This window comes from Natator depressus, chromosome 7 (genome assembly GCF_965152275.1).
Source record: "Natator depressus isolate rNatDep1 chromosome 7, rNatDep2.hap1, whole genome shotgun sequence".
NCBI lineage: Eukaryota > Metazoa > Chordata > Testudines > Cheloniidae > Natator > Natator depressus.
Window position 1 is genome coordinate 18,119,766 of NC_134240.1, and position 26,137 is coordinate 18,145,902.

The 26,137-nt window shown below is 42.8% G+C and overlaps 1 protein-coding gene across 2 annotated transcripts in view; it reads right to left on the minus strand.

Moving 5' to 3' along the window:
* Window positions 1-757: 757 nt before the first annotated feature.
* The window catches only part of SRGAP3 (SLIT-ROBO Rho GTPase activating protein 3), a 221,342-nt gene continuing 195,962 nt past the window's right edge, over window positions 758-26,137 (minus strand). The window contains exons 12-22 of one of the 2 annotated variants that reach the window (XM_074957558.1): window positions 25,554-25,584; window positions 24,806-24,866; window positions 23,719-23,796; window positions 22,352-22,486; window positions 18,478-18,583; window positions 18,014-18,241; window positions 16,012-16,091; window positions 12,630-12,810; window positions 9,073-9,222; window positions 8,346-8,673; window positions 758-5,358 (exon numbers count right to left, since the gene is read on the minus strand). In XM_074957558.1, coding sequence (XP_074813659.1) covers window positions 4,942-5,358; window positions 8,346-8,673; window positions 9,073-9,222; window positions 12,630-12,810; window positions 16,012-16,091; window positions 18,014-18,241; window positions 18,478-18,583; window positions 22,352-22,486; window positions 23,719-23,796; window positions 24,806-24,866; window positions 25,554-25,584 — 1,795 coding nt within the window. In that variant the 3' untranslated portion in view covers window positions 758-4,941. The remainder of the gene's footprint in view (window positions 5,359-8,345; window positions 8,674-9,072; window positions 9,223-12,629; window positions 12,811-16,011; window positions 16,092-18,013; window positions 18,242-18,477; window positions 18,584-22,351; window positions 22,487-23,718; window positions 23,797-24,805; window positions 24,867-25,553; window positions 25,585-26,137) is intronic. The other variant, XM_074957557.1, reaches the window with a different exon arrangement.

A 26,137-nucleotide genomic window follows, 5' to 3' on the forward strand; every position in this document is an offset into this window, starting at 1 on the left:
CCCACAGTCTGTTCCTGTACTGATGACTGGCTAGTCACCAGTGACTCATTGCTAATTTACCATTACTTAGGTCTAGCCTCAAACAGCCCTGTTGAATGGTATTCATAACAGTGCAGTTTGATACCATATTCCTGGCCAACATTCCATGTTACTGCAGCGATGGCATTCTGTCAGTGCAAGTGCCTGGCTTTCACGCTCGCCGCTATCTGTCTATTCAGTAGGACTCCAAGTTAATGTAGCCAGCTGGGCTCATCTCTGCTGCCAAACACAGTAAAGAGGCAGCAGTTTTCAGTTCTAGTCTTTCCTTCTCCTCGCAACACAAACAATTCTCTCTCTCTCTCTCTCTCTCTCTCTCTCTCTCACACACACACACACACACACACACACATTTATTTTCCAACCATAGAGATGGGAACGCCTCTTCCGTACTCTTAGTCCATGAGCTCAGCTCACCCCGAATGGTATTTGGGTTCAGTCTAGTACAATCAAACCTGAAGACACGGTAGTGGGTTATCAATTTTTCTGAACTGAATGGCTAACTCAAGAGAAATACCCTAAAGAGACAGAGCCTCTTTAATGTAATAATGAATACTGTACATTAATATACACCATGCACACACAATAATTCATAGCAAGACCATAGCCTCTGCGCCTTTAAATCCCTTCTTAAGGCTGGCTTCTGCTACAAAGAAACCTGTCATCAGGTCGGAAGGGGAAGGGTGAAAATGAAAAACAAAAAGTATATTTGTACATAAAAGTTGTTTATTTTTGTGTTTTCCCTCCCATCTTTATCAGTCAGATGTCTTCAAAGATTTCAAACTTGTTGCCCATCTTGGGTTTTGTGCATTGCTCAGCACACAGGCCCACTGCTGACTGAGGTCTTTGGACACTACTGTACCATCCTTGTTGTTTGTTACTAATGTATCAAATAAATGCCTAGAAAGGTATATATGCCCAGAGGATAGTCATTTCCCCAAGCACAGTGTTTATATTCCAGGTGTTTCGAAATCATGACTAATATTTGAGAAAAGTTAAGCAGTTTTATTCAACAGGATGAGTCCACATCCAACCAGTGGCTTGATCTACATGGCATCAGCATACATGACAGAGGATCCAATCAGACATTCTAACCGAATGGCATTTTATCATACATTACAGAGACAATATCCATAGGAGGGACAACAATCATTATACAAGGCAGTTTCTAAGGTTTTCTGGCATGAACAAAAAACAGCCACTCAGAAGCAGATCAGAATCAGGAGGTCTACTGACATATTGTGAAAACTGCAACACTGCTAGTAAATAATACAGTCCAGGATTTACAAAAAGAATCTATCAGGTATACTTCAGTCTAAGGAAGAAAAGTGCACTGTCATTATCATTAAAGGGACTGACACAATTACAATGGTTGCTTAGGAGCGTCTATACAGAACTAATATCAGCGTGGGTGCAACTGCTTTAAAGTCAGCACTGTTAAATGCATCAATGGGTCAACAGAAAGACTGCTTCACTGAGCCACGAGGGAGACAGGCCAAAGGAATGGCTAGACTAGTGACTACCTACTCCTGGGAGTTAACAGAAGTAGTTTTGATAAAGCAAAAGGAGGTTATTTTTTGGAGGAGGCAAAGACTCAGAGCAACTGAGGGAGATGATTCAAGACTTTTGAATTTGCTCTGCACAGCAGAGAATCAACTTCTTAAAGAGTGCCCTTTCCTGGCCCATCCTAGAGACTTGGGCTCTCTGTTGATGTCTCTGTATTATAATCAAATGGGTGGAACAGTTTTCATTTGAAACAAGAGAAAATGATCCTTCCGGGTGAGCATTTCCAGCTGCTGCTTCGACCAATTTGTAAACTGTAAATTTCACAGTACCCTTAAGTGAACAGAACTGAGATCATGTTGAAGTCTATAGTCTATAGAGAGATACAAATTATCAAGATTAAGTTATTCAAAACATGAGCAGGTTCCAGTTATGATGCTTGTACAGCATACTGCAAGTGGTTTAATTTTGTGCTGAGCTGAACGACAGAAAAATACATATTTTTAATTTACAGTAGTCACCCCAAACTGCAGTTTGACGACAATATTAAAAAGGGGTAGTTTTTTCTTTAAATTTAATAAAGTCTTTTTTAAAGGACTTGAAAAGCAATACACCCACAGCACGACATAACAGTACGTAAGAAATCATGATCTGTATACAGCTCCGAGTACATTAATTCCAAGCATTTGTTCTGGTGCTCAAAAGGCACTTAAAGATAAGAAAACAAGCATTAAAAAAAGCAAAAATAAAAGGTAATAATTTAATGCAAAAGACACTGGAATTTGTACCATATCTTTTGGGGGGGGGAATAAAGATGGTTTTGCTATTAAGTCATTGTTGAAAATATATATATAAAAAAAAGTCAGACTACCAAAGTGAATGTTCTCCAGGAACGAAGTGGAAAAAATTACTGGCAATGATTACACAACAATTGTGCCAAATGGGGGCTTTTTCACTCCCCCAAAAAGCACATTTGCTGGTTCATTACTAGAACAGACTGACAGACCGTTTGAACATCTGCTGCCCATAATGACAAAGGCAATGACCTCGGGGTTAGGAAAGGGGGGGGCAAGGGGGGAAATCATGACCAAAAATAATCATCAATATGAAGTAATTGTGGTAATTACAAATGTCAACAATGTTAATAGACAAGTACGTAAACACCATTTCCTCTTGTAATACTATATTGAGGAACAATAGAATCACTACATACAGTACTTTCCCCCACACACACACTGTACACTGAAAGGTTAGGTTTGTGTTTTTGTTTTTATTTTATTATTTCTTACATTGAGCTATCTACTAAGTGCAAAGATTTGGTGAGTGGCATTGGCTTTCATCTAATTTTAACCTATTTTCTTTTTACAGTTTACATTTTAACAGTTACTTTCCAGCATTTAAGCAAGTACAGCAATATATAACAGACTAGAACAGGCAAGAGACAGTTAAGAGAAGAGGATATGTGGAAGTGAAACATGCTTGTGCACTGGACACAGAATAAGAACGAACACCTAATCAGTTCCATTGGATTCGTGTTAAGATTCCTCTATATCCAGTCAAGTAAATGTTACCTTGCACAAACCATAGGGTTTCCCATTGTTTTATGCACATGGATAAGTTATGGATTGGACTCCCAAATGAGAGGTGCTAACATGATAAGATTCAAAGGGCTAGATCACCCCACTGGTCTTTTCCAACTGTACATTCTATGACAGAAATATTGGATTGTTCACCTGGAGATGTGAAGGATTCTGCGTTCGGTGGTGGCGGCTCAGATGTCAGATAGAAAAGCAAAAGAACTTAAAAAACATGCCATGGGATGCTGAAAGAAGCTGAATTTTAATCTCAACTCCCAACGAGGCAGCAAGGTTTGTTCACTTATTTTGCTCACTGACCGCTACTGCAGCAGAAATCAGATTAAGGAAAAGGAATTAAGGTGCGAAAAAGGCTAGTACAGCATCTGTGCGGAGTTTGAGTGAGACTCATCAAGACCTGTTTCATGTCTTCAGATGACATATGATTGTATGGAAAAAATCAAAATTAAACCACAGGTCAACTCTATGAAAAGCTGGTCAAGAAGTAAAACAAAAATAATAAAAAGAAACATGGAGTGTCTTGTATTCAGTGATTAGAGAAGAGACTTAGTTATCAGACAAAATATCATGCAACCCCTAGTTCTTTCTGCATATTTTTTCTCTAGGTTAAATGTTCAGAGGAAAAATAAAATATAACTTCTTTTGCATAAACTCATACTGCTGTATTATATAGTACAGTATAGAAAGTGCAAAATATCACCCCATCAGATCAGTTATGCGTCTGATATGGTCAAATATGGCTCATGCTTTTCATGCAAGACGACAATCTGAATCAAGACCCTCGTGTACTGCTGTGCAACTTTAACTAAAGGAATGTTATCTTTTCAAAGCCTCCTTGCCTGTTTAGTCCCAATTTGTTAAGATGTCATTAGTTAATAAAAGGCCAGGGGAGAAGGGGAAATGAAACATTTCAATACTTTATAAGTTAGCCTATTTATTTTTTACCACAGGTTTCTTACTAGTCCTTGTCGGTTTTGAAATCTTCAAGACAACCTAAGTTTTGTGGTTTCTTTTTGTACACACCTAGCACTGCTATGTCGTGGAGTAGATATTTATACACTTTATCCCAGTATATAAACTAAAGGAATAAAATGTTTCACTTGGCCGTATCATATTCTGTACAACCTACTGGCTGGGTAACAGCCGCAAGATTCAGAGGTGAAACGAAGAAATCTTAAGACTGAATGCAAAGTAAAAGAAATCCACCCAGCTTGCTGAGAACGGTCACTAGATGCATTTCAATTTCTTCTCTGTAGGCCAATAGTTGAGCAAAAAACAGCATGTCTTCTCTTTTTTTTTAAATGCCAACTACTGCAGAATAGAAATTCCAGGATTGATCTTGTATTGCTTGATGCTCAGTTGCTCCACACACGCACGCACACACAAGTATTCTCAAAAAAATTAAAATCAACCAAACAACTCTAGAGAGGAAATTTCAGGGCAAGTTTCTGAGGTAAATCTACTAAAAAAAAAATTATTGAACTTTGTACACTTTATATATATACTTCTACACAGACTGTTTATTCTCCAGTGACAATACGCAGGACAGCCATCTTATTCTGCCATACAGTTTTACTACAATCTTGGTAAAATGCTTCTGCACCGATGTGTGTATCTATAATGGAATTGTTAGGCCTCAGGCCTACACACTGGTTTTCCTACTGAAGTTTTCTTCAGAGCATAATTTTTCCATCCTTTCCTTTTAAAGAACAAGACTGTTTGCAGAGCTGTGATTTCCACTCAAAAAAAAAAAAATCCAGATATTGACTTTTTTCCACCCCTCAACTAAGAATCCCTTGCTGCAGAGCTACATGGTGCCTGATTTATCCGAGGAGCTATTGGGGTAAATCTTCTCTGTGGGCGTCACTGCAGGACTACCCATTCCTGAACTGCTACTGCTGCTTGATCGGTGTTGAACCACCGGTCTGACGGGTCTCATGGGTGGAGGCCTAAGCTGAGCCCCAGCAAGCCGGGCTGAGAGGGCTGGTTTAAAAGTAGTCATCATTTCAGTGGTGGAACTACTGCTGCGTCTCATGGCGGCATCAGGGTCTCGGATCATGATGGTGTGAAGTGGGCTGGCAGGTTCTGAGTTGACAGAGCCCCCCTGAGGAGTCTTCATTGGCTCCAGGGTGTCAAGAACGACATCAGGGGCCTGCTTCACAGTGTTCTGTCTCTCAAGCTCACGCAGCTCATTCAGAGCGGTGCTCATGGTCTTCTCAATGTCCTGTCAATGTGATAAGCAAAAGTGTCATCAGCATCCCTGCATTTTAGCATTGCTTGGGCGTTCCTGCAGTTAACTCTGCCGTCCAGTGGAGCTTTACCCCGTCTCAGCCTAAGTGCAGTTGTTTTCTGCCTCACCATGGCCATATGCCCTTAAATCCTGAGAACTCCTGAGCTTCTGCAACTGCACTGACATGAGGTGCTGGTGCTCACCACCTCTCATGAGCTGGCCTCTAAAAAAGGAACTGGCTCTGAGAGGAGATGTAAAACCCAGGTCCCGACCACAGGCAGGCACCATGCATCTTTGAAATCCTGCACCTTTGACATCAATGGGAGTTCTGGCAATGATTTCAAAGGCAGCAAGTCCTAAACACCCCATAATACCATGTAAAGTTAACCCCCGGAACCTAGTGCAATTCCAGGTGTGGGAATTCATGTTTGCCTACCTCCCCTATGCAGTTTGTTTGATACAATATTCTTCTCCATTCTCTGACCTAAGTTATCATGCAGTGTTGTTGCCTCTCAGCAGTTACCAAGCTCTGCTCTAGAGATGGCTGCATTTCACTGATGGGAGGCATATCCCTTGCTGTATCTACTTTTACAGATGTGTGGTAAGTCTGAATTATCTAATGTTTATAAAGTGTTTTGTGGTCTTTGGATAGTGTTCAAGGTATTATCATCAACAAGAGGGAGTCAAAAGGTCACTATCAGCCAGGTTAGGACCCACAGCTAGGTTTCGTTAAATATAAAAGAGTTATAAAATTAGCAATATTTTCACAGGGCCAGATCCGAAGCTGGTGTAAACTGACATTGCTCCATTGACTTTGGTAGAATTACTGATTTATACCAGTTGAGGATCTGGCCCATGATTTTAAAAAAACACAAAGAAAACCATTTGATATTTTGGTCTGTTCTTAGTTGTGATATATCTCCTTTCCCCTCCCCCCCCAACTCAGTGTTTGCAACTGGGGTGCTACTTCCATGAGCTAGTGCATGAGAAGCATGTGAGAAGCATGAGAGTGTGAAACTGACAGAGGCAGATTGGTTGCCCAGTGCAAACAAACAGCAATGCAGGAAGTAAACAAAGAAAATCCAGTGGTGGAAGAGGAAATGAGACTGGAACACTTCTTTAAATATACTGTTAGCTGGACTTTTAGTTTGCCAGGACCAGCAAACAACCAACTAGAAATATTCCCAGGCTGAAAATACACCAGCACACGCCCATGTGACCTCAGTGGGAAAATGCCGGTAGGAGAGAGCAGACCTGAACTGCTCTAACTTACGCCAGAGGCTGAACTGGGCTCTGGGGGGTGCAAAGGTGGCACAAGGCACAGCTGAGTCAGACCCCAGAGCATTTACGTGGCAGGCTCTGCTTTTCACTTAACCGCTATAGCCTGCGGTAGCTTATTTCTTTCTCACCAATGCTCTCGCCGCTGGCTTTTCTTCCTACATTGGGAATAATGGGCTCAAGTAGGAAGGGGCCAGTTCTCATGGTAGTGATTTGTGAAGCATCGAACAAAGCGCTCTCCCTGGCATACGCGGGATAATAATGTTTTATATGGTTCACTGCTTTGAATGGTGAACTGAACCAACTGCCTGGAATACAAAAAGAATCCCTATTTTCCTGAGAAAAAGCAGGTCTGGAATAATGGTATTTACAACAAATCCATTTTTGAGAACAAAAATATGGCATATACCTTTAAAAATAAAGCAGACACATGGCTTAGGCTTGCTGTAGCAAAAAAGTGTCATAATAACAATGAGCAACAAAGGAACAACGTGCCAGCATCAGGCAACAGCCCCCACGGAAGAGACTGAGGTGTGAAAAGCTCAAGAAGCGCTTCATTAAAACCAAACAGCTACACAAAATCTCTGGGCAGCCCAACCACCAACCTCCACAGAGGAAGGAGGCACAATCCAGAGAAAAAAGAACAGGAGGACTTATGGCACCTTAGAGACTAACAAATTTATTTGAGCATAAGCTTTCGTGAGCTACAGCTCACTTCATCGGATGCAAACAGTCCAGAGAAAGAAAATGCTCCCCCACTCACACCGTCCGGCCAATTTTTCTGAAAGACTGCCCAGCATGCCAACTTCCTTGAATTCAAACGCACAATATGCCTGACGTTCCACCGCCTTGCTTGTGTGCCATCACTGACACCTGTGTAAAGCAGAGGTAAACTCTGGATTCTCTCCTCTCAGTGGAGAATGGCACAGTTTTACACCTACTTTCACAGGAGTCAATAGCTACACAAGGGGGAAGGTGGCATTGCGGCTTCTGTTGTTATGCTTGGATCACAAATAACACTCTCTGATCTTGTATGTATCTGTGTATCAATGGCCCATGACAGACCTCAAAGCACCTTGCAGTTTTGTGCCCTGACTCTGGTATGAATTCTGTGAGGTAGAGTTGCCCCTGTTGTGAGCTGGAGCTGCAGCTGAAAGATCTTAGCTTCTGATTTCAACAGGTCTCACAGGCTACATGTAGCTTGGTCAGTACTTGAATAGGAGGCATCCGTTAAAAAATCAAGAGTACTTCAGGATGTGTTGCTGGTAAATTAGGAAGCAGTAATGAATCAATATTGAACCCACTGCGTATCACAGTGCTAGGGGGCACTGTGTCGCGAGAGAGAACATTTTTTGGATTAGACATAAAATGGGAGGTCTGGCCACATATGGTTACTAACAAACCTAAGGTGTGTTTTCCAAAAGCAGGGATGTTAGCCCTGGGTATCTTGATCAAATTCTTATTGGAGTAATTAAGTTCTGTCTCTTTAAATCCCCCCTGAAGTTCTAAATAGAGACAGTACTCCTCTTTAACTTCCTGTCCTGTCCATGAACAGCCACCAGATTTCATCCTACAGGTGGCTGCAATGCAGTGGTGGGCGAAGAGATTCCTCTAGATAATTGTAAAGGGCTTTGAGATGAAAGGCACTCTGTACTGTACCTCCAGTCTCCACAGCACACAGAGCCATCTCACAGCCCTCTTACCTCAGCAAGTGCTTCCGCTTCCAGAGATTTCTGATCTCCAAGACTACTGTGCCGAGTAGACCCACAGGTCGATCTCAGTGGGTGGCCATCAGACAAGGCCTTCCTGTCTGGATAATTGATGCTGCCAGCGCTGCCAAATGTGGCCATTCTGCGCTTCTCAGGGCTCTCAATCCTGCCTCTGTTGAGTGGTATTTTGTGGGGGCTGCTAGGACATGCTGCTGCTCGAGGAGGGGTGTCTATACCAGGACCCATCCCTCTTGGGGGGCTATGGGTGTCCCCTCCACTCCGACGACGAGGGATGGCTGCGCCATCAGATCTCAACCTTACTCTGCAAAGAATTCATTGAAAGGCAATTAAATTAGATCATTACCTGGCATTTCAGATTTGATTGCATGCTGTGAAATCCCCAGTGGATCAGCTCTGAAAGCCCATATCAAGTCAAAACATCGATCTTTCACCATGAAAGAACCCAGCCAACAGGGGTGCTACAAATTTTGGAGAGTGCCAAGAAGTGGCAACCATAATATTTTGAAGGCTGTTCGAACTGATGAATCTGTTCGGCTCCCTTCTAGTTTAAATATGGCATAAATAGTACAAGTTGTTCTCTGGTTCTTACTGCATCGTGACATTCTAATTATCCTGCCCTCAATGGTGTGTCACAATATATTTGTCTTTCACAGTAAAAGGCCACCCGTGCTTTCATACCAAAGTGGATCAATTGCCCTACCGGCCCATTACTCCCCCAAATCCATAGTCTGGAATATGATCTGTCGGAGACTGGATGTCATTCTTTGATGAGGCTTTATCATCCAGCAAGGGTCCACTGCTTGCCTCGCTGTCTGCCTTCTGACTCAAACTGTCGGAGAATGCATCATCCCTATGAGAAATGAAACTCTGCATCAGGCAGGCAGATAACAGAGTGCCTCACACATGAAAGAAGAGTGTGGCCTCTTAGCATTTTCATACCTTTGGAACCCTAATGCATCCACTCCAACCAGGGGGAGAAATAACATTCATTAGCACCCAACAAGGAGAGAGTGGGGTCTAGTGGAAGAAAAGGAGGCCAGGAATCACAACTCATGAGTCCTAGTCTTGGTTCTGCCACTGATTCATTGTGTCACCTGGGGCAAGTCCCTAAACTAGAAGCCGAAATCTTGGCCTGAACACCCTCAAACCAGATCCAAAATTAACAGTGAGCTGAACCCGAGCCCCAGATCCAAACTCCCCTGAAGTTAGGGAAAGTTTGACTCTAAGCTTCATGGCTCAGGCCTGGTCTCTACAAACCTCCCTGTGCTTCAGTTTACCCATTTATAATGCAATCCTAGGTACAGTACCTATTCCACAGAGGCATGGTGAGACACAACGAGTGAGTGTTTGTCCGGGGCACTTGAATCCTTGGATTAATGGCCATCTAGATGCAGTGTAAGCCTCAAAGATAGTCAATGGTGCAGTGCCAATTTACACCTGCCGAGGATCTAACAGTGAATCTGGACTGCTCAACTCTATTCTTTTATGGAGCCAATGACTGACATGTTTCAAACCTCTTGGAACTTTACTAATTATTTAGGTGCTGTTGTACTCTTGAACAAGCAGCAGCATCTGAGCCAGTAACAGGAGAAAGGTACACGTGACCAGCTAGAAACTTGGCAAGGAGACAAAAAAAATAAACTCAGCACGTGGCTCGGTTCAGTTATTGGCCACCCCATGGAAGGTACAAATATCTTCACACTAGTTACTTATGAAACTAGGGAGCAGTGCTGGGGAGCGGACAGGCAGCCTAACTGCTCTGGTAGGCAGAAAAGCCTTTCATGGTAAGAAACCCAAACCCTCAGACGTGTGCTTTCCTGAAAGGCTCAGCTGGTAACATGACATGAGCAGAGGCCCCAGGTCTTTCACACCTTTGGGCATCAGAAGCTGAGGGTGCAGTGGAAGGCTGAAACTTGGAGCTTGGGACAAGGTCCCTGGATGTTCTGCGTCCCTCTGAAATATCTGGTAGTCACTGACCATTTATGGCCTGATCCAAAGTCCACTAAGCTGGTGGAAAGACTTCAACAGGCCTGGGGAACAGGCTCAGAGCAAATGCTCTTTTGTTTCCTCTGCCACCAGGGTAGCTCTGTATGTAACATGCCTTTGGTGTCTGCATTAGCTTCTTCCCTAAAATTTCCCACCCAGCTCCACTGTTCTAGTGTACAATGGCTGCTAGCAATTTCACTACAGAGGCATCTAAACACCTCCTGTATCCAGAGCCCAGCCCCCATGTAAGTTAGAGCAGTCATTGTGGCTTTTTCTCAGCTGCCTATAGGCCACACTGTGGTCTCAATAGCTGGAGCATGCATGCACCCTCTTGCCTCTGACATATCCCTGTGCCAGGGTATCCAAGGAGGGGCTGGCAAAGAGCTGCCTGCACCTGCTCTATGCTGTGCAGGTAACACCTGTGCACCAGGGGAATTCCCAGCTCGGAGAATCTGACAGGAGTGGTGCAAAGGGGCTGGAACACAGTCAAGAACTGGACTGTTTTTAGTTTAAAATGTTTAATCATCACTTGAAAGTGGGGAGTGGGAGGGAGTCAGATTAAAACGAAAAAGCGTGATGAAGGCTGTGTAAATTGCTGAAAGGCCTGACCACGTGAGAGACTGCCAATCACTCCTGGGAGAAATCCATTTGGGATCAAATAAGCACCCTGACTGTCCTCTAGGGCCCAATGCTGCAAAGTGCTGAGCACCTTCAACTCCCACTGCAGTCACATTGCAAAAGGAACTCAGCACCGGCCAGGACTGAGCCCCAAGTTTCTGATAAAGGCCCCAAGGAGCCCATCCTCGCAAATCCTGCTCATTTTATTTCTTGGCAAGAAAATGCCCTGCAAGGGTTGTCCACATGCAGGTTTGTTTCACAAAACACCAGCAAAAAATAAATGTCAGCTGATGGACAAAAATGCGGTAGATATTTACTAGGATTTTTTTCAAGCTTCATCCCATTTCAGACCCCACAGAGCGTATCTATGCCGGGAGCAGGTTTAATTGTAAAAATCAGCCACGTCAGGTACATTGTTACGTATTCTGATTTGTATTTATTATGCTGTGCAGATAAATTAGCCCCCAATACTGTCTGGTTAACAGTTCACCTAATGAAAAAAAAAGTGCTCTCATTTAGTATTCAAAGAATTATTGGATGCAAAATAATGCAACAGTACATATCAGAAATTGTCTGCCTATATTGCTGGCTCAGCTCTTTCATGTATGTATTCAATAATACAGTGCTGAAAGAGACATGCAGTGGATCAATAATTGCCACTCAAGCAAAGAACAAAGGTAAGAAGATAAAATTTATTTGCAATCAAAGATGGGAAGAATTCTTAAAACAAATAAAAACATTTTAAAAAGTTGCCAAGTGACTTAGGAGCCTCCCAAGTCCCATTTTCAAAAGTGACTTGGGCACTTAGGAGTGGCTCATTGACTTTCAATGAGACTTTGGCTCCTAAATGCCTGAGTCACTTTTAAAAATGGGAATTGGATGTTTTTGAAAATTTTGCACCAAACTCCCAAAGCAAATTAAGGGGAGGAAAAAAACCATTACAGTTCATCCAGTGAGTGTAGATTACAAATGTCTTGCTTAAGAGGTATGGATTAATGGTTAGAGCACAGGACCAAAAGCCAGGAATTCCTGATTCTTGGCTCCAACACTAGACCTCTCTGCCTCAGTTTCACCATCTGTCTAAGCTTGACACCCACTCACCTGCACCACAGGGCTTTTGAATGATTAGTCAATGTCTGTGCAGTGTTTTGAAAATGAGCAGAGCTACAAGTGTTATTATTCATGATGGCTTTCGATTTGAACAGCATTTTACAAAGAAATCAGTCAAGATTTAACGCCTGAGGCCAAAACTTTCTGAAACAGGAGCCTACCGTTACCTGCCTTAGCTAAGATTTTCAAATGAGCCTCAAGGAGTCAGGTGCCCAAATGCCGCTGAAATTCAATGAGGCATTTAACTCCCTTAGGCTCCTTTGGAAATACCGGCCCTGTGCCCATATTTTAGATACTTAAATAAACGGGCAGATTTTCAAGTGTGTGCAGACCCAGTGGCTTGCACTGAAGTTAACAGGACTTTGTTTCTTTCACAGACAGCTTAAATCCTGGCTTTTGGACATCAGGGATGTGCAGGCCCCCCACAAGCTCTCAGCACTTTTGAAAAATCAGGCCACTCATTTAGGTGGCTAAATAAGGCTGTAGAAGCCTAACTGTAGACACAATTTTGACACTCTTGCCCCACTTAAACTGCCCACTCACATGTCTTGTACAACTATGTACTGATGTGGTATGAGGCCATCCACACCGTTATGGCGCCCTTCCCACCAGTCCTCCGATGCACGATGGTACAAGAGGAGCGAGGCTCCTTTCTTAAAGGAGAGCTCTCGCAGGGACCGACCAATGTAGTCAAACTTCGCTATTGCTTCAATCTGTTCCACTTCTGAAAAAGAGAGAAAACAAAACATATATAGGCATGGTCTCCTCAGAAATCACCTGAGCCCCATCAGAGGCCTCTCACCCACAAGACATTGATACGACTCTCCATGCTTCCTGACAACATTTTCTACTATGTACTGTCCATCCTTCTAGGACTGCTAAATTCTCATTGGTTTTCCAGACTCCCATGCAAGAGGAGACAAAGAAAAGCTACAAAGCTAATGGGAAGTAATTAAAATTTCATTGCATGTAAGTGATGTTCCCAGCTGTGCCACCATATTTATTCATGGCCACCCATATTTATAAAGTCTTTTCTTTTGGTTATGGATTCCGGTTCTTCCTAGGTGGGGGACACTGTACATTTCACTCACATCCCTGGGATCAAATCAGCACTTGGCTACTGCTTCAGATTAGATTTCACCCCTTTTCTTTATTCTGGAGGCAGTTTGGTCTGAATTATTAATGGGTAGCAAATACTCTCGGAGGATTCCCATCGGGAGAGCGAATATAAAACCTGAGCTATGCTGATACCCACCATCCATCATCAAATCACTTCTCTAGACTCCCCCCACTACTCCGCCACACCGCACCCCATCCAATCTGAGTGCCACCATTCATCAGATATTTCAGAATCAGTGTCTAGAGGCCAGATTTTCAAAAGAGCTCAGCTGCCATTACAGCACCAAAATTAAGTGGCAAGGTTTCCAAAACATGCAGCAGCAGTCAGCGCACTGAGCAATTTTTAAAATCTGGCCCAGAGTGTCACCATGGGAGGGGCTGGGTGCTGAGCACTTTTGAAAAGCTGTCTTTTATTTAGGTGCCTGACAAGTAACAGAGCTCTTTTGAAAATCTGGTTCCAATTGTGAACGCTGAGCACTTGAAAAATCAGACCAGCAACTCTCCTGAAAAGCTGTTTTTGCAATAGCAAGGCAGAGACGACATCTCCCTCAGGATTGTGAGAGCGCTAGACTGCACAGTGCATTACTTAAAGCAGTTTATCAGATTCACATTAAATGCAAATTATTGGATTTAGTCAGCGGTGTGCACCACTCGGCCCACTATCAAGGCCATCAGTAGGTGCCAGCAAGAGAACACCTTATGTAGCTTGGTTTTCTTCGACACCTGCCTCTTGTTTTTAAGCCCTACCTGCAATGCAGAAAAATGGGGACCAACAGGGACAGCAGCAAAGCTAAATAGGGCAAATTAACCTTGATCTTTCAGATCTGCCCCATTCTCATTAAAATATGGAAACTTCCTTCATTCCATCTGCTGCCTCTTTGAATTGCAGGCTCAGCACCTGCTGGTAGTCAGGATCTGACCTACCCTTCTGCTTAGCAACAAAGCAGGAATGAGGCGGGCAGTGCTAGGGAGGGGGAATCTGCAAGATATTGACAGACTCCCCAGTCTTCTCTCTCTTGTGACACCATCCCCCATTGTTTGAGATGTTCCTTTGTGCTAGATCGGTCACCCTACGATACATATTTTTGCTCAGTACAAATGATGTGACATTTGGGGCTATTACGGGAGGGAAGGCAGATCAATGGAGGAAGCTCACTGGAGAAACATAATAGGAGAGGCTATCAGAGGAGCTTTCAGAGCCCTGATAAAATATTGAGCTTCTCAGCAGGGAGTGTGCATGGGGGGTAAAGAGAGAGACAGAGTATGTAAATTTATCAAATAAAGCCGCTCTTCTTCTCCACACTTGCATCACAGTTAATCACCCGGAAACTCAATCAGAACTATTAATGTGACCATCCAAGCATAAAATTGGCTAAATGGCAGCTTGCTCTCCTTCACCTTTGAGTCACGGTAGCTCCAGTTTGCAAAAACGTAGAGTGCCTTTTTTGTTAAAGACCCATTTCCAATCATCTGGATTATCATCTCCTTCCTGCCCCTTGTGCCATCTTTTTACAGGGCACCAATTAGGGCCACTTATGCCATTTCCACATCAAGTGTCAGAAAGGCATTCGGAGGTTTTACAGCAGTCGAAGAAATCAGTGGAAACAACCGCAATAAAGAAAGTAGACCACAGGTGTGCATAGCAGTGCCTCACACAGATTTTAAAGTGCACCTTCACTCTGCAAAGTAACTCAATTAAAAAGGCATCTGGGACTCTGGCTTTATCATCTCTTAATAATCCCAAGACAAATTTGTTCAGTTTACAATTATTTTTCCAAAAAGCCACAGCTGCAAATGCAACCTGGATATGGAAAGCAAACTAGGCTCTATTTTGTTTGTGCATCACAGCTAGAAAAGAAAGATTCTGCCCTCATTGTCACCTAAGCAATGCCCTTACAATCAGCGTAGATTGCAGAGATTTCAGTGAGGGATAACTAGGTCCTGCATGTGGAATTTAGTTAACAAGTCTGTTGCCAGAACAGAATCCAGCACCTCCAGTCATAGCTGCCTCAGCTCCACAGGTCAGAAAGGAGTCAGACAAAGTTCAGATTTATTCGTGTCACTAAAGAAAGCAGACCTGACTGTGAATAAACAGAGGGAGCAGATGTTTTTAAGAAGAACGGAACCACTTTGGCTAAGGTTTCTCTTCAGAGTAGGGCCATTGGGTGGGTGTGACCCACAGCCCACTGACGTCAACTGAAAGACTCCAAGTGATTCCAGTAGGCTTTGGATCAGTCCCTTGAAATTCATGACTCTTCCTGTGGTACGCACAAGAACGTGGAGGTGAATGGAAAGGGGGTCCCAAATACAACAGGCCCTCCCCGCTGCCCTAGGCTGTACTTTTTGGTCACTTTCACACAGCAAGTCTCTGTTGCTCTTTCCCCCACCACTCACATATCCATCAGGTGGTGACCATATTGTAAAAACAGGGGCCAAAAGCCAGCCTGGTCACCTCAATTCCAAATTAAAAAGAGAAGAGCTCACTGTCGGGATTAATGGGAGTATAAGGGGCAGTTCTGAATGCATTGTTTTAAAGCTCTCACAATACCACAGAATGAGACAGAAATGTATCCTGTGGCCTCCTGCACTCCCCCGGCCATGGTCTATGTTGATTAGATCCCTCTAGAGTGTTCATTAATATGCACATATGCTGTCAGGCACATTGCAACATCTTCCCCGCTAAACAACCATATGGTAGTCCAAGCTAATTTGATTAGGAGCAAAATACACATTGCTTTCCTCCACACATGTTCCCCTGGCTCTTCCTACTCAGACTCAATTTTCCGCTGTTTATGTCTACACTCACCATCATCGCTGGTGTGCGGCTCCGTGCCGTTGTCATGGTCCACTTCATCAATGGTGCCCGGCTCGCTGTGGGGGCTGTCACTAACATTGAACAGTTGAAAAAAAGATACAAATGTAGCTTACAAAAGAATTAGATTCTACTTGCAGACTACACAGTAAAACAAGTTCTTGGGGCAAAATCCTGATGCCACTGAAGTCCATGGGAGTTGTGCCTTTGACTTTAAAGGGGCCAGGATTTCACCCTTTGTTTGTTTTCAAATCATGGCTCATCTCTGAACTTGCTCTCAGAAGACAGAGACTCTCATTCTATGAAATTCATATACAGGGCCTGAATCTCCACTGTCCTGCACCTCATGTCATCACTTACACCTGTGCAAAGCAGGGGCAAAACAAATTCTCTGTTCACCCACTCGGTCTCAACGGTGGTATCATTTCACACTCTCATTGTGACAGCAGGTGCAAATCATGGGAGGCCCACAGGGATGAATGAAAGCTTTAAACACCTTGAACTTCAGGGATTTTGATCTAAAATTTTGGTTGAGCCCATTATAAAAACACTGACTCACTGTAAAAATTCAGATCTGAATCCAGGTTTGGATTTCAAGTACCCCCAAAATTCCTTGGTATCGATTACTGAGATCCTTGTTTGAGCCTGGGTTAATGTCTTATAGTTTCCTCTCAATTGTGACTTTTAAAGGGGCTCTTTCTGCAGCAGAAATGACCTGTGCAGTAAATCTTGCCCATTCCCCAATTCTAATAAGCAGAACTCTGAAGTGAAAACTCCCATTGAAGCAAGTGTTCCTTTTTAACATTCACAAGAGAAGGCCAGAACAAGACATATAGAGAGATGGGTCCCAAGCCAAACACTGGCTTCATAATCTTGAGTCAATGGAACTTTTGTATGCGTAACATCTGAGTAAAGAACTATGGGACTTCGATCAAAATTCCCAATTCAGGAGAAATTTGGTCACAACAACAACTGACCTAAAATTCAGCTTCTGTGTTAACAAGAGTAACAAGTATGAAATCTTAGACCTAGAGAATTTTTGTTTAGCATAAATGCAAATACATTTTTAGAAAAAAAACCCAACTGTTGTCCTGAACTAATGTGGGAGGACTGGAAAGGGAAACTAACCATAAGCAGACTAGTCCATTGTCACTAGCAAAGCTGAGAGAAATGTGAAACATAACCAAGTTGCTACAGAAAAGCAAAGCAGATTTGTCAAATTCTCTTCATTTTACTAATCTACGGTGTTACAGTAGAACCTCAATTTTAGAACCCCCAAACTTACAAGTGACCAGTTCTACAAAGCATTTTCTCAACAAGGGTGTGGGAAGTGATGTTGATGAAGAACAAGCCGACATCCCTTCACATCCCAAAGCCCTCAGTGCACTGGAAATGGCTTTGCAGTGGTTTGAAGGACAAGAAGAAAACGCCGCTGTGTACCATTCTGCAACGTATGCATTGTACTGACTGTAAGTTTGAGGTGTTCTGTTTCATGACGTTTGTGATTTTATGAACTCCTCCGTTCCCAGGGAGTTGTCAAACAGGAGTTCTACTGTTTGGATAAGGATTCAGTAGCAAGGGATAAAGCCAGATCCTCAGCTCATGTAAATGAATGTCCTTCCAGCCAAATCAGTCAGTTGTTCCAATTTACATCAAATTTACACCATCTGAGAATCAGATCCATGATGTTTATAACAGGAAGAACTGAATGAATTCCCACCTGGGGTTTACCCCAGACCTGTAAGGCCTGAGTGCTTGGCCCAAACTTCCCAAAGGCATTCTGCCCATCCCAATCTCTTAAATAGCTGCTTTTATAAGCCATTTCCCAGAACACATGTGAACTGCAGTTAACCCCTTGTTCATCAGGCACCTCCTAGTAGCCCCGCATTGTCATAGACTCACTCTTGGCTTACGATGGAAAAAGATAAAGCTAGGGAGAGAAGTCTGGCCCTGTTTAGAGCACTAAAGTTACTTATTTCAATCACCCACGTCTTACCAATATTCTTCCCCTCCGGTCATGCATTTCTCATACACAGGTCCTTCCAGCTCTCTGTGGTTGGGGAAGATGCCCTCGTGATTTATGATGATGGTTTTGATGACCTCATTTACATGGGCTTGGCAGGACACCGGATCCTGCCCGTCTGGAATGTGCATCAAAGTTGGTCCAAAGCAGATGGCCAGGTTGTAGGGATCCATCATGTTCTCATCACTGTACTGTGACAAGCTGCAAACACAAGCAACCCACAGGTAAAGTTCTGAGCCGTCTAATGTTGGCTCCAAAACCCAGCACTACAGAGAGTTCATGCAGTCATGCCTAGGAAAGACATTAAACCAGAGCAGACACCAAAATATTAACAAACAAAATGCCTGTCAGCATTTGACTTGACAAGAAAAGGGAGGCCTCTGGAAAAGAGGGGAGCTAGCAGCTCAGTTAAATAAGAACCAGATAAACAGACTCACTGATTGAGGAAAGCAAAGAGGTATCTCATGACAACAATGACGGCTCGGGGCAGAGTAATGATGATTTGCTGGATCTGGTGCACTCTTTCTGCAGGGTTCTCCATTTCTGGAACACAAGAATACATGGTAGAGTTTTATGGTCTGGCACTTGCCTGAAGGGTTCTAGTGGCTAAACAACATAGTAAAGCATGGACTTTTTTTCCAGATCTAATAGCCTGACATGTAAGGGGGAAAAAACTTTGTGTTTCCAGACAGATCTGATTTATAATATGACACTAACGACCAAACATAGAAACATGTCTACCAAAATTGTGTAGCGCTGTGTGTACGAATGCCCATTTATGCCTGTAAATGTAGAATTTGCATGGAGAAATTCAGCGCATGCATTAAATTCTGCATCTAATTGAAACTAGATATTTCCATGGCTACATCTTTATTACCAGTATTTATACATTTGATCCCTAAACAGCTACTGCCATTTTCCAAAGGATTTGATAACAAAAGTTCTTCAGCTTTCCTATCCTACTTCTGTTTTAATTTTCTTTACTGCTTTATGGGCCTAATCCTGAGGTCCTTACTTAAGCTTGGTCTACACTAGAAAATTAAGTCGGCTTATCTGTATCACCTATGGGGTGTGAATTGAGAGTTTTGCCTGAGTACACTAACTCAGGACAGGATTTATCCCTCTATGCACACCATCAAAGCTAACATACTGTATTCGAAGCTGATCTATTTCTTTATGAAGTGTGGCTTCAGGGACGTAGTGTGAGCACAGTGTTGGGAATACAGATGAGCACACTGGTTTACATATGACCCACGCTATTCCCTGAACCTTCACTGCAGCTAAAGCACTTTTCCATGGCCCAACCACAGAACTAGACTGAACCAGAGCAGAGCCTTTACTCAAGGTGACAGTTTAATTAGCTTATCCCATATTCCCCCCACCCCACCCCCCTTTTTTTTTTTAAATTGGGTGCCTCTGCTGTCCCAGGTTCTGTCTAAAATGTTACAAGAAAAGTGACTTCCAGGGCATTTCTGATCCAAACAGAAGCAATCAATACCAAAGATTTTGTGAGAACAGGCACTCTTAGGAAATTCCCTGTCCAAGCTGGATGATCCAAGAGAGATTAATACTCGAGGGGTATGTTTTACACAGCCACAGCAGTGAACCTCCCAGCTCAGGTCAGTTGTCTCAGGTTAGCAAGGCTTGCGCTAGCACTCTAAAAACAGCCCAAGCCGCAACATCTACACTGCTAATTTTAGCGCAGTAATGCAAGCCCCATGAGCTCGAGTCTGTCGATCCAAGCTGGGAGGCTCATTGCCGCAGGCTCCGTAGATGTACCCTAAATGAATTGCCTGATGTTCGGGTGCTTAGTCAAACTGTGAACCTTGCTGAAGTTTGCTTATCACACTGAAACACACAGGCTGCACACAGCTGGTCAATATTTTTTGTTCAAACACTTTTCAGTGACTACTGGCCAGATTTCAAACATGGAAATACTGCAGAAAACATTTTGATTTTCTCAAAGTTTTCCATTCTTTGAAGAAAATATTATTTTATTCTTTATTTATCATCATTTGCGGTGGTCAGTGTTTGTTGTTTTGGTTTTGCTTAAGGATGGGGCTGATTTAAATTAAATTTTTTTAAAAATTTAAAAATAAAAGAATTTTTTAATCCAAACAAGATGACAATGACAAATGATCTATATTGAAACCCAGTGGAACAAAACCCTCTCAGCAAATTTCAAAATGTTCATTAATAAAAAATATTTCAACCAGCTGTAACAGAGAGGTTTTAATGGATGTACTCATACCTGCATCCCTTTATAACTGGGGCACACCAGTGAATTGTGACCCTCTAGAATCAGAATTCCTTTTCTGTCCATTTCCTTGGCATGTGCATTTGAGAAAGGTTTCTATGTAAACTCTCAGCTCCCAGCTGAGCAAAAGTGACAGGCAGCCTCTCATATGTTAAGGAAGGAAGACGCTCTCATATCACATAAACAGTGAGTTATATGGCACTGCAGCCTTCCGGGGCATTCAAAGGCCCTATGACATGTGCAATGCCACCTGCTGCAAAAAGTCACTCAGAATAGTTTAGCATGAGCCAAGGGAAATCAAACAGGCTTTCTGTTTTACTGCAGTAGAGAGTCCAGAGAGACTTCTCGGCTGAGTCAACCTTTCTGCCTTAGTAAGCTCGTGGGCCAGAACAGTAAGTACAAGGCTTGATCATTTTACAGCATTTTGTTTTTGAGTGGTTTTCAGATGTAGACGTTTTCCCAACCCATTTAGGTTGAGAGAGACATTATATAGCACACATTTATTGGACAGAAAAAAGGAAGACATTTAGTATCCATGTACCATCAGCAGCACTTGCTGTAAAAGAAAGGTAGGAAAGAGGAGAAGAAAAGCTATAAAACCGATTTTTTTAAAAGAGGGGGATAAGGAAGAAGAAAAGAAAAGGATACACTAAGAAAAGGAACCAGAAAATTAACCACTGATGTATGCTAGGAATCACTCCCAAAGGCTCTTATAATTCTGCTAACTGGCCCCAATTCAGCAAGGTACTTAAGTGCATGCCTAACTTTTAAGAACGTAAGTAGTCACCTTAACTCCTGTGGGAATATTCATGTGTTTAAGGTTAAGCATACACGTACCTACCTTTTTGAATTGGGACCTTGGGCCAGATCCAATGCCCACTCACGCCTATGGACTTCAGCGGGGGCTGGATCAAGCCTTTTGCAGCCTTGCTTGCGACTGTTTTTGTAAGAGGCAGCCTGTGTCAGGGGCGTGAATGCTAGAACCGTGCAAAATTCAGCACTTTCATTTTGTGAAACTGTTAGTGGAAATCGCTTCCATTGTGTGGGATGCTTGCACACATACACCCTCTGCGTCACAGACTTTGCTGTATGTAACATTTTGACAGGAATGGTCATTTTATACAACAAAAATATGAGGCAATGAATTTTCTAAGCCTACTGACACAAGCCTATGTCGCTGAAAAAATGAGCATACCTTAGGCACATCTTACTAGAAACAGGCCAATTTGAATGTTACCCACCCCTAGGTGTAACCCATTTCTTCAGGTTCTGCTGAATCTTCAGCATTTTTGTACACTAACATTGAGGGGAAAGATTAGACATGAGCAGTAAAGGCCTTGATTAAGCAAAGCACTTAAACGTGTGCTTATCATTAAGTAAGTGAATATTCCTATTAGAACTATTCACATACTTCGACAGGTGCTTTGTGACTAGGGCTGAAGTCTATAAATTCTGGATATTTCTTTTGCAAAATAAAAGTAAGAGCAAGCATTTTACGCACAAATGCACACCAAGCTCCCCTGTCATTTCTAAAACTGCAGGTTCATCCCACCAGTTGCCCTTTCCCTCAAGGGCACTAAGAGAGTCCATCACTTGGCAATACATATTCACTGCAACCAGGAGGTACTGGGAGAAATATAATTAAGTCTGGGAAATCAGAGTTTTTTCCCCCTGGGTCCATTAGTTTGAGAAGAGCACGGTGGAATGTTTTGAGAAGAAAAACAATCAACCTGAACCTTCACCCTGAAATTCAAACCCAAAAACTTTGTAAGGTTCAAGGTATCTGAAACAACCCCACCCCCACCATTCACGACCCTCAGCACTTTCCAGATTTGTTTGGGATGTGAAATGCAAATGGTCAAATACCATGAGAACGACTGGTCTCTTGAGGCTGTTTGAACCCGATTTTTGCAGACAGAAGAGGTTCGGAAGAGGTTTTGATGCTTATCTGTACTGATGGGCTTATCTACCGCTGCTTCTCTGTTTAATGGAGGATACTGTCTTGTAGCTGCAAAATCTAAGGAACCTACCTATGTCTCACTGCTGTTACTTACTTATAGTAGATATCAAATCTTGAAACCTTTCCTTAGGAAAGAGTGGGTTTTCCAGTCCTCGGAAATAGAGCTTTAAGACCCCAGCAACCGAATTAATATCACGTTCATTTTGATCGTCAGCGAGAGGGTCTTCACCTGAACACACAAAAGATTTATTTCCAGCATTCTTTCCTAGCTGAATTAGGCAGCAAGCACCACTCAGCTAACTAGAATTGGAAAACCAAAAGCTCTGCATTGATAAAAAAAAAAAAGCAACATGTGCAATGGCAACACTATGTAGTTTCCCAGCACGTCAATGACTTAATAAGATATTGTGTTAAGCAGCATCATGCCAAGGCATTCTATAGCTCAGCCTATGGTAATCAGGGGGATGCGGGTAATTGTCACAGTGTGGGTTTTAAAACATTCCTGAAGGTTAGTGGTGTTATTTGGTTCTTTTTCATAGTTTTCAGCCCAATACATCTTTTGCATTCAGTGTGTCAGACAACTCAAGGTAGAAAGACACAGTGGTACGGGACAGCATCAAAAGACGGGACCTGCTGGATGACGCAATCATGTCCCAGTTCACCTGTGTTACACTGAAATCAATGGAATAGTATCGGCCAGCTCAACAAGTGCATTGTATGGTGATAAGCCTGTAGGTGGAGATTTTCAAAGGTGCCTAAGGGATTTGGATGCCCAGTTCCTATTAAAATGAATGATAATTGGGCAACCAAGTCCCCTGATTGGCTTGGAAAACCCCAGCTGGAACCTTCAATGGTGGTCGTGTGCTCACAACCTTTCCCAGCCACCAACAGCTATTTTAAAGTATTTATGGAGTCATGGATTCTATGGCCCAAATTGACCATCTAATCTGACCTCCTGTCTCACACAGGCCATACAATTTCACCCAGATCAATTTTTATATAAATATAAGGCCCAATCCCGCAACCCTTACATGTCTGGGTGTTTTTGGCCAGGCTGAGGCTCATGGTTATTAATTTTTAATAAACTATGTCATCTGGAGGTCAATTTTACATTTACTCCCTGTGTTATGAGTTAAGATGAGCCTTTGTGAAGTTTGTCAGTCTTTTCCCTATGTATAAGAGTGATAAAGGGTAGCTAACGTACACAATTTTGCATTGGCCCCATCAAGCACAGAGGGACAAGAAGAGGTCCTCGTCATCCCCGTTTTTTGTTATCCAGGAAATCGTATGCTGTCTAAAGGCCATTGGGGTGTGATTTTCTAAAGCCCTTAGGGGAGGAGTTAGGTATTTTAAAATCCACCCTTAATCTCTGCCTCCTTGATGGACAGGAGGAGAGGTCCAAGAAATCACACTTTTAGCTGCATCAATGTTCCTTGGCAGGTCCACAAGCTACTCACATACCTCTTTCAAATGAATTCTTGATATCATTGACTTCAACCTGAGATCCAGGAACTCTAAAAATACCCTGTTGCTGAAGACCTGGAAGGAAGGAAGGAAGGAAGGAAGGAAGGAAGAGAGATTTGTTCCAGTGTGTTGAAACCAACATCAAAATGTGGAATTTCAGTTGTTTTGTTCTGCTGTTTTGCTGGAATCTGATGGGGGTTAATATACCAAATTCCACAGAATCTGGTAAAGAACAATACCCGGGGAAAGTAAAAGCATATGGACCCACCCATTACCCCCAAATTACTAAACAGATAAAAAAAAAGTCAGAACCAACTCTCATGCTCCAGAAAGCCTACATTTCGCCCATAGAAAGAAACATTGCAGAAGTCTGTATTTTCCACACTGGGCAACACACAGCATTATACAGACACGGCCATTAAGAGCTGATGTTAAACCTTCCTGCCCTGGCTTGTCAAAATCTCAACCAGAAAACAGCCCCATGGGCTCCCCTCAACCGCAACCTTCCCTAGTAACACAAACACTTGCAATGAAAAAAGAATTTGAAGTGGGGGCAGGTGCAATCTGAAAGACGAGAGGCAAAACTGACAGGTAAAGGACAGCCCAGAGCCAGCGTGCAGTGACCTATACAGACTGCACTGTGTCCGACTTGAAACATGCCAGGCAAAGCATCCCCCAAGGAGCCTCCACTGGTGTTTGGTTTTGCTGCTAAAGAAACTGATGAGTTCTGCATGGGCTACATTTGTCTCTTTGTGGAAGAAAGGGAGAGGCAGGGGATACCATATTAAGATTTTATTTCTGCTTTGCCTTTTCTATTCCAACCCCCCTAGATCAAATACTGCAACCGGCTCCCATTGAATCAGGGTCCAAGTGAACAATTTAACCCCAAGTAAACCCATATAGGGCCCATATATTTGTCATTTATACAATATCACATCATAGTTTATATCATTATAACTCACATCCATACAACTGGTCAAGGCAGCTGGCTCCTCTATTATCTTTCATCATTAACTGCCAATACTTGATTTCTTTTACACAACAGCCTTCATTGTAGCTATAAGCAAATGAGGAATTCGCTTACCATATAAATTGATGTATCGGATGCAGCTTTCAACTACAAGTGGGATAGCCTGTCCTGAATCCTAAAAAAAAATTTAATTCAATGAAGAATTAAGAGCTTATTAGCTTGCTGACAACAACATATTGGAAGCTTATTCAAGTAAAGATTGCAAAAACTCAGGTTTGAAGATGAGCGCCATTGAGTTTAGTAAGAGAATAAGCAAGAAAAGGAGGTGCTAAAACATCAAGCCATCAAACAGTGCTGAGTACACTTGTGTGAAGTCAATCATTCATGGAAAAGGACTCTATTAATGTGGGCAAAAAGCTAATTCTCCTTATATGGCTGACTGAAAAACAAAACGTAAGGGACAAATGCAACTGGATCACAGCTACTCCGTTTCAAAGACGTCATTATAAGCCAGATCAAGATTTGCATTTTACCTGTCTGATAAAACAGGCTTCTGGTTACAGAATTTACAGAATATTTTAGTCTAAAAAAAAAACAAAACCAAAAACTGTTGTCACAGAAGTGACAAAAAAAAAAATGCGTGAAATGCATTAACTATGGACCTAAATAGGGGCCTCACACTAGAATGAACCTTGGCTTTTGTTCTTGTATTTAAGCCACTTCTCAGAGGGCCCCCAATAGACTTGGGGGAGGTTTGCAGGTAGGCTGGGCTTTGGAAGTGGACATTTTTACAGTAGGGATACAAATGCATCCCTCACGTCGATTTAGTTGGGTTTCGGAAAGGAGGCCCTCTAGTAAATACCTGGTTCCTTGTTCGAGCATTCCTTCTTCCTCTGATAACATAAAAAAGCAGCAGAGCAGGAGAAAAAGAAAAGATTAAGCAAGAATAAGATCAGTTAAAGTAAGCATATCTTCCGGAGGCCATGAAAGCTCAAATGCAATGGCAGCTTAGAAAGATCCAGTTCAAGCCCACAACTTCCCTCCACCCTCACCCCCCAAAACCTGCTTAGTATGCAGTGTCTGAGCCTCAGTGATTGTCAAGAATTCAGAAGCCTCTTGCCAGATTTGTGCCATTCCTCCTCCTTCTACCTTTCCACTACTGAACTGCCCAGTGCCTCCCACCCATCCCTGTATTCAAAGTGGGCTTCTATTTTTTTATCCACATCCCACAGGTGTTCAGAGGGAAGTGTGGTGCCCTGGCTTCTCAAAAAGAAGGGAACAGAGAATTCCTGCGAACAGAAAACCCTTGTGTTCAAGGCATCTGTTAATCACTAACTGCCCTGGGTTTGCTAGGAACTTCCATAATTGTCCATTATGGGGGGTTTTATGCAGACACATCTGGTACCAGCCTTTGTCAGGCACAAGGTTCAGGACTAGATGGACTGT